This window comes from Eptesicus fuscus, chromosome 2, assembly GCF_027574615.1.
Source record: "Eptesicus fuscus isolate TK198812 chromosome 2, DD_ASM_mEF_20220401, whole genome shotgun sequence".
Taxonomy (NCBI): Eukaryota; Metazoa; Chordata; class Mammalia; order Chiroptera; family Vespertilionidae; genus Eptesicus; species Eptesicus fuscus.
In genome coordinates, this window is record NC_072474.1 from 66,849,985 (window position 1) to 66,859,332 (window position 9,348).

Sequence of the window (9,348 nt, forward strand, 5' to 3'; positions counted from 1 at the left end):
TGCGTGCAGTATTCAGGCTCTTGATCTAAATCCCAGCTACGTGGGTTCATTCCGTTTTGTGAAAATTCAGTTAAAACCGAAACGAAAGAACGGCAGGAATGGATCAGACATTATATTTAAAACCAAAGAGATCATAATGGACTGCACCTCCCCACCCCACCCTACACGCTAAGCCTCGCTCGCACGCACACCAGCACCGTGAAGCGGGCACCTCATTGGCTGGGACTAGGTGGCGGGCTGCCGGAAGTTGATTCTTAACACCACCTCTTCCACTTCCGGGCACTCCGCCTTCCCGCCTTCCGGCCTTCCCGCCTCCGGGCCGTACTGTCTTCCCGCCTAGCCTTTCGGACCCTTCCGCCTTCCCGCCGCCCGCCATCCAGCCGCGTGGCCTGGGCGCCTGGACTGAAGCCGCAGGGTACACCTCGCCCTGGGCGCCAGGAGAGAGCCCCCCCTGCGGATCCCGCCCGCGGGCTGGCCTCGCCCCGCCGCCGCCATTATGAACATCCGCAATGCCGTGCCGCGGGACCTGATGAACATGCAACACTGCAACCTCCTCTGCCTGCCCGAGAACTACCAGATGAAATACTACTTCTACCACGGACTGTCCTGGCCGCAGCTCTCTTACATTGCGGAGGACGAGGACGGGAAGATTGTGGGCTACATCCTGGCCAAAATGGAGGAGGACTCGGAGGATCCGCCCCATGGCCACATCACCTCCCTGGCGGTGAAGCGCTCGCACCGCCGCCTCGGCCTGGCCCAGAAGCTGATGGACCAGGCCTCGCGGGCCATGATCGAGAACTTCGGCGCCAAGTACGTGTCCCTGCACGTCAGGAAGAGTAACCGGGCCGCCCTGCACCTGTACTCGGACACCCTCAACTTCCTGGTCAGTGAGGTGGAGCCCAAATACTACGCGGACGGGGAGGACGCCTATGCGATGAAGCGGGATCTCTCGCAGATGGCAGAGGAGCTGAGGCGGCCGCTGGAGCTCAAGAAGGGCAGGTATGCGGTGCTGGGCCCCAGGGAGATCCAGGCGACGCCCGAGAGCACGCTTCCGGGATCGGAAGGGCCCCGTCAGGAGAGGAAGAAGCCGGCCACGGGCAGTTGTGGCAGTGACAGCAAGGAATCCAGCGAGTCCACGGACGGCGCCGATGCCCAGGACAGCCCGGAAGACTCGGATTCCACCTCCTAGAACCTGCTTAAGGTACTCGCCCTTCTTGACCCGCTTCCTTCCCACCCTAAATCCCTGTGCGCCATGCCTCGGCCGGCCCTAACGTGCCCCTTCCCAACCCATCCTAGCTCTGCTAGGTTTCACAGTGAAAACCACCTGGTGGTCTTGGGGCGGGCGGGGTGGAGATTGGGTTTCGGGGAAACTCATTGCTCACTATTGGAAGTTAATAGCACGCCACTCCATAAGCTGAAAGTAGATTTAATCAGTAAAAGAAACAAGTGTTTATCCGGCCTTTTTTTTGGTATGGACTGTGTTTCAGGTTACCCCAACTAATAAATGCAGAAACAACGATAGAATTATAAAATCACCATTTTGAAACTTTTGATGAAGTTGTCTATCTAATCAACTGTCATCAGTGGCTAATACTATTAGATTAAAGTTGGAGCACTTTTTGATAATGGATCAGACTGACAACACTTCCAGTCACTGTAACAAGTATAACATCACTAAAAAGGAGATAACTATTATGTGCCTCCTAATGCAATAGGAAATACATAGTAACACCTATGGACTATTCATGCCCAAAGAAAATTGCATAGATATATGTATGAAATTCATTTGGAAACCAAACAAGGCTCTAGATATAGCTGCCACTTTCTAAAATATGTTTTTATTGATTTCAGAGAGTGGAAGTGAGAGGGAGAGAAAGCTAGCAACATCAATGGTAAGAGAGAATCATCCATTGGCTGCCTTCTGCACTGGGGATCGAACCTGTAATCCCGGGGCTTGTGCCCTGACTGGGAATTGAACCCTGACCTCCTAGTTCATGAGTCCATGCACAACCACTGAGCCACACTGGCTGGGCTATAACTGCCATTTTTATTTTTAAAAAAATAGTGGGGCATGTTAAACTATACCATGATGCAATTGGTCAAGTCCGGAATGAGAGAATTTCTACAGAAAAAATGACCTGGTTTGTTCAATAAATAAATGTCATTTTTTTAAATGGGGGGAGGGGAAGAAATTATCAGAACAAACCTTAGAGATATATTGACCAAATGCAACCATTGTGGACATTATTTGCATCCTAATTTGAACAAATCAAATATAAGACATTTTGAGAGAACCAGGCAAAACTTGAACATGGACTGTATGCTATTAAGAAATTGTTAGTTGCCGAAACCGGTTTGGCTCAGTGGATAGAGCGTCGGTCTGCGGACTGAAGGGTCCCAGGTTCGATTCCGGTCAAGGGCATGTACATTGGTTGCGGGCACATTCCCGGTGGGGGGTGTGCAGGAGGCAGCTGGTCGATGTTTCTCTCTCATCGATGTTTCTAGCTCTCTATCCTTCTCCCTTCCTCTCTGTGGAAAATCAATAAAAATATATTTAAAAAAAAAAAAAGAAATTGTTAGTAATTTTGTTAGGTGAGCTAATTTGTATTGTAGTATTATACTTAAAATGTCCTTATCCATTAGAGATACATACTAAAATAATTAAAGGTGCAATAATATGGTGCCTAGGATTTACTTTAAATATCCAGCAAAAAGGGAAAACCAAGAGTTGTTGAGGGGGAAATAGATAAGATTGGCAAGACATGATAATCCTTGAAATTGGATAATGGCTACTTGGGAGGTTCATTATGTTTTTTATTTTTTTGAATGTGTGACAATTAAGCTAACTGACAAAAACAATTATTATACTTTCTAATACACACTAACACTAAGCAACCACTAAAAAGTAGTTTAAAGGACTTTAAGTTCCATCAAGGGACTTTGTAAACACCTTAAGAATTTCAAGGATCAATGAACTGTTGTCAATTTAGAAGCTTTAACTTGTCATTCTAGTCATATCTTTCCCATAACAAAGTCAGGTCATGAGTGACATACACTGCATATAATGAAAATAAATGCTGTCTGATTAATTTACTCATTCATAAAAATTTTTGTCAGACATGAGGTTTAAAGCTTGGTTTACAGAAGTTATCAGGGCAAGCTGATGTTTACATTGCAGCATTTAAAAATAAATGAACTATATTTTTATACAGCAAACTAATAGCACACTAACCCAGTTTTATTTTCCTTATGGTTCCATAGGTTATAAGAATTTATATATAGAAAGTTCTTTGGGGCTAGAAAAAGTCTGTTCTTAAAGGAGTCTTTGCATCTGCTTTTAACAACCTGAAGGCTTCATAATAACTGCGTTCATTTGGTCTAAAGTTAAATGCAGTAGAACAGTCTAAAGAGAAAGATAAAATTAAGCAAAACTTACTGCCTTGAGAGGAGAGTTTTCACATTTACACCTGTCTTCAAAATCTGGAGGGCTCTGTCAAGACTATTTTGTTTAAAATTAACAAACCTTTTTTTAAAAATGAGCAATTTTCAAATAGTTATATAGAAAGCCTTTTGTAATATTGATCTCATATTTTGTGGTTATTGGCTTCTTTTTAGTGTTAAACTCCAGCTGAGAAGAACTTATATAAAATAGCTAATCGGAAATTGCATACCCTCTTATATAAAACATATAACACACACACACACACACGTGTGCGTGTATATATATGTATGTATGTAGATGTATATATATGTATGTATGTACACACACACACACACATACTAGTATTGGATGAATTCAAGAGCACTTAATATTGGCTGTGACAAACAAAAATAACTTCCACCCATGTAGGAGAAGAGAGAAATAATAAGAAAATCATCCTGGCAGTTAAAAATCTCAGTGTGCAACGTACAAATTCAGGAATGCAGTCAAACCTGGGTTCTTGAATATATCCCATTTTAGCAATTTGGTTCTTGACTTGTCTTAACAAAACTTAGGTTCTCGACCTGACAACCCTTTCATGTTGATACATCAGCATGACAGAAAGCGTCTCTCAGGCCACACACAAATCTAGGAGAGAACTTAAGTCCCTTTATCTGTGCTAAACCTAACATCTCAGGGTTGTTTTTTTGCTTGTGTTGCTAGTGAAATGGAAGATTAGCACAATTTGTTTTTTAATCCTCACCCGAAGCTATTTTTCCATTGATTTTTAGAGAGAGTGGAAAAGAGAGAGAAAGACAGAAACTTAGATGTGAGAGAAACACTTGGATTGGTTGCCTCCTGCATGAGCCTTGACCAGGGCCCAGCTGGGGAGGAACCTGCAACCAAGGTATGTGCCCTTGAGGGGAATCTACCCGTCACCCTTCTGCCTGCAGGCTGAGGATCTATCCACTGAGCCAAACCCGCTAGAGCGATTAGCACAACTTTAAAACATAAAGAAGCCATCAAGAGTGCTAATGTGGCTAAGGTTGTGAAAGAAGCAATGATCCCAGGCAATTGAAGAAGCTGGGAAACTGTTGTTGACTTTGGTAAAGGAAAAGCAGTTAGCCAGTTACAGCATTTTAGAGGCAGTGATATGTGAAAAAGCCAAGATGTTACATTCTGACTTCCTAAAAGACACCCCTGGAATGAGTGCTGAAAGTGATTTGTTTAAGTCTAGTGGGGGTGGTTCAAGCTGAAGGAGGATGTGTCCTATACTGAGCATCACTCTCCCAGGTTGATTTCTGCTAAGACATCTTCATTGGCCTCATCTAATATTTGGTCCTCACTGTTCACTTCTGGTCCTTTCCATCCAGAGGCTTCTTCAGGTCTCAGGTGCTCCCCACCATGTTTGGGCCATTTCAGTAGCAAGCGTATTAGTCTGCATAGGTTAACTTTTCTAAAAAATAACGCCCAAATATCACTAACTTAACACAATAAGAGCTTATTTTTTCATACCACACTCGGATGTGGCGGGGATGTGGAGCGGAGAGAGAAAGAGGGACTCTTCAAGAAGTCATTTAGGAATCCATCTAGAAGAGATGTTCTTGTTTTGTTCCTAGCCGTTTTGGCAATCTGATGACGCCTAAAGATCCCTTTTCAGAACACGAGTTTTAAAAGGCATAAAAATCATATGGGATTACAAAGGAAACCAATTTTATTGAACGACAGTTATTAAACCATTTTAAAATAAATTTGTTATATATGTACTTCTTTATTAGCATATGAAATTAAAAAATCTAGCAGTGGGTCTAGTAATGACTGTTATTTCCAAGAAAATTTGAGTGTAAATGATCTTTTGAGATACCCCAAATAGTAATATAATATGGAAATATCTGATTTTATTGGTAGCAAAGTCATAGTATTATTAATATTGTGCCTTGGTCTATACATTCATAATTCAAGGAAATTCTAAATTTCAGTTGGAGGTTGGTGAAAATGCAGAATTTTTCTTTCAAATCCAAGGTCATGCTTCTCCTAAATTCTATTAATGGATCCCACATTAGGAATTTTGGATTTAATGATTCTGCTATTTTCTAGAATCATGTATTCTTCACTGGTTCATAGATGTTCAGCTTGTAAATAAGGGGAGAGAATGCACATAGAGGTTCATATAGGTTTTAAAAGTCAGTCCCATTTCCCAAACTAACTGTAGGGGAGGCTAAGAAATGTAGTTTAGCTGTGTGCCTGGAGGAAAAGGGTTGAGTCCTGGTAACCACACAGCACACTTTCTGCCACAATGGGACCCACGCTCGCAGTGCTTTGGACTATGAAAAGTTTTGCTTCCATGCCCTGCTAGGAGCACAGAATCATTCTGGTACTTTCTGGTTATAACATGTCACAGAAAATTCTGAGAGACTATTTGGGCTGTCTGCTTAGTCACATGACACATATGTCTTCTGCTTTTGCACAAACCTGGGCATAGGAAACTGGGGTTCTGCTACCTTACTGACTTTATGTCTCATTAAAGTCTGGAAGAAATAAATGAATCCCAGTGTACAAAATGTACAAATCCCCCTATTCTGAAAATCCCCCAAACTTCTAAAGCTTTAATTATCATCCCTCACCTTCATCCCATTTGACAGAGGTTCACTGGTACATATATATATTGCCTGAATGAGAAAAGGCTACTGTGAAGAAAGAAAGAACAGGAAAACATTTAAAAAGGTTAATATAACAAAAATATAATCCTGCCACAATGTGGTGCTCTCTCCTTTGGAGCTAGACTTCAGACATCTACAGAAAAAAAGGTCCTGAAAGAAATAACTTTTCATTTTCTTTTATCTCTTCTCTTGAGTCTGCCAACAGAGACAGTTGACCTTAGAAGTGATGGTGAGTTGGGCAGTTGGTGAAGGAGACTGGGTGACTTCATCTACAAAATGGTAATAAAGGCCCTAACTGGTTTGGCCCAATTGATAAGAGTGTCAGCCTGTAGACTGAAGGGTCCTGGGTTCAATTCTGGTCAAGAGCATGTACCTCAGTTGCAGGGTCCTGGCCCTGGTCGGGGACATGCTGGCTGCAACCAATCAATGTGTCTCATATCGATGTTTCTCTCTGTCTCTACCTCTCCCTTCCACTCTCTCTAAAAATTAATAGGAAAAAATATCCTTGGGTGAGGATTAAAAACAAAACAAAATGGTAATAAAGTTTAATAGTAACAGAACTCACTATGTTACAAGTACTATTTGAAGAACTGTCTATGAACTGTCATTTATTCCTCAGAATATCCCTCTGAAGTAAGTACTCCTACTCCATTTTACAAATGAGGGATTCATGCCACACAAAACGTAAATGGAAAAACAGGGATGCAAACTCAGATAGGGAGTGAGGCTCCACAATGGTGAGGAATAAATATCCTGAATACTTAGCTCTTAAATTTGTAGGAATAGTAACCATTCAGGTTCTTTCTTGTCCACAGTAATCAAATGATAGAATTTTGTATATGAGCAGCAACAGTTTGCAGTCTTGGAAAGGAGATGCATCTTAATGATTAAAATAGCTTTCACTGACAAGCTGAGTGTCAAAGCATTCAGCTGAATCAACTCATCAACTGAAAAGTTTCTAGGAAGCCACAGCATTGAAGACAGGTCAGTTCAAAACATGCTGTGCGATGTACAGGAATGCCATCAAACTGATGCTTACCTCCTGACAAGAAATATGTGCTTTGATGATTCATAAAAAAGAAAAAAATGTGAACCCTTAGAATTTTCCATTGAGCTGGCAGTATTGAGTTAACCAAGGTTACTTTAGTAATGCTCCCTTTCTGGTTTATTCTTTCTGTCGCTAAGCTGTCATCCTAACAAAAAGTTGTTAAATGTTCACATGAGCACTCACTGAAATAGACTGTTCTTAATTTTACCAGACAACTAATTATAACTGGAATGATATAATGAAATATGGAGGAAAGTTAAAGACTGACAGGTCTGGTAAATTTGTAGTATAACCTTACCCCAGATATGCCAGAAACCATAGATTTCAAATGCAACTGCACTCTAAGAAGATAAAGAGGGAGTTCGGAAGACATAAAATATTGTTTTGAAATACTAATCATATAGATACAATTTGTTGAATTATTTATAATCTCAAACAATGCCACTTTTAAATCAGTGTATGATGTAATTTAGGATGACTAAAATACCAATTTTGTCAGAGATAAATGATAAAAGCAGAGGTATTTCCTAAAGTGTGTACTCTATGCTTCAATATATAAAATCTAATGAACTTTATGGTAGAAGAGATAAGGAAGAGAGGATATTAAAAATTCTGTGAATGGCAGTGGTTGAGAGAGCCAGAGTAAAAGCCTTTCTAAAAACATTCTGTAATGCTCTTTCTAAATACTAATACTCTCAGAACATCATCCTACCTAATAATAGACAAATATGCAAATTGACCGCACCTTCGCTATGTCCAAGCCACACCCACCAGCCAATCAGGGTGAGTATGCAAATTACACGACCAAGATGGTGGTTAATTTGCATACGCTGAGGAAGGGAGGAGTGAAGACTGAAGACAACTTAGAAGGAAGAGGGAGGAAAAGCGGAAAGCAAGGTGGCTGCCAGAGGGAAAGCCCGGGCAGGGCGGGGCGAGGAGGGCGGCAGTGGCGCGTGAGTGCAGGTGCTGTGGCCGCAATGGTGGCAGCAGCGGCAGCGCACGCAGCCACAGTGGCCGCTTGCAGGATTCTTCCTGCAAATGGGCTACTAGTAGGATATATATAAGGTACTAGTTCCTAATAAGGACAGTTTAAAGTTATGAATAAAAGGACATAATGGGTATTTTGATTTCATCTCTAGACTTCACAGAAAGAATTGGACACATTTTATGTAACTTATCAAGAACTAAAAAGACCTTTCATTTCTTTAGAATTGTAATAAATTTCTTTTGGAGTGGAATAGGATTTGAAGATGACAGGCAAAACTATCTTGTTTTCTTTATGTTTAAAATAGGGTCTTTGAGATAGATTCAGTCTTTCAGTGTTCTCCCTCCTCCCCTTTCTCCTGGCAGACATGGCTTTATTTATTCATTCATTCATTCATTCATTCAGGAGAAGTTCATGTGTCCTCATGACAGGAACTGTGTGCTGGATATGTGTGGATCTGTGTGCTGTCATATGAATGCCCATTGGCTTTCATGGAGAGATATCTAGTTCAAATGCTATGGGTACCTGTTGATCTGCTGCTAAAGTCTGCCATTTGTTAAATCAGCCTTTTTTTCTTTCAGTGGTCAGAGCTTGTCATCCTCCCTTGCTCACTTGCTCTTTTTCCTCTTCTCAACAGCATCCTAGGTCTTTGTGTCTCAGTCTGTTTTCTGAATCCTGGCTTAGCGTCTCACAAGGACCCCAAGCAATGGCTTCTCACTCTCAACTCTCAACAACCTTCCACGTTCACTATTGGGATCGTGACAGAGCACCTGGACACAAGAGCCTGCTGCCCGGGAGCCAAGGAAGTCTGAGGCCTGCCATCGCAGAATCTCCCTTGGCCTGCTCATACCAGGCTGCCGTTTTACTCTGCTTATAGTGCTATGTTGGCTGCGGTTGTCTTTCAAGGTTGTCTCTTTCTAGAAGGCCAAACGGGAAGCAGGGTAAACTGAGGCTCTTCTTCTTTCCGTTTGGGCTATTATTTACCTGAGTTTTCATCCATAAGGGGGGAGTTAGGATGATCAAGTCAGACCTCATGCCCCTTTCTCTTCTGTCTTTCTCTTTTCTGATAGAAGTGTTGTTTCCTCTTCCTTTCTCTGGGAACTCATCCTCTGTATTACCCTCCCCTTACTTGAGGAGGTATTCTCCTCCTTCCCAATGGGAAAAAAGGGGGTCAGCAAAGGCTTCTATGCAGTTAGAACTTGGAGATTTCAAGAAAGGGACAAGCAGTAATTCA

General features: G+C 41.9%; 1 protein-coding gene across 1 annotated transcript; it reads left to right on the forward strand.

Annotated features, from left to right (window-relative positions):
* The first annotated feature begins 293 nt into the window (after positions 1-293).
* Positions 294-9,015, forward strand: NAA11 (N-alpha-acetyltransferase 11, NatA catalytic subunit). Its single transcript, XM_054723411.1, has 2 exons — positions 294-1,201; positions 8,752-9,015. Exon 1 carries the CDS (start codon positions 497-499, stop codon positions 1,187-1,189), a length of 693 nt encoding a protein of 230 aa, XP_054579386.1. The 5' UTR covers positions 294-496; the 3' UTR covers positions 1,190-1,201; positions 8,752-9,015.
* Positions 9,016-9,348: the final 333 nt, after the last annotated feature.

What these genes read in the sequence shown, in the direction of transcription:
- NAA11 (XM_054723411.1), top strand. Translation starts at nt 497, where the DNA reads ATGAACATCCGCAATGCCGTGCCGCGGGACCTGATGAACATGCAACAC.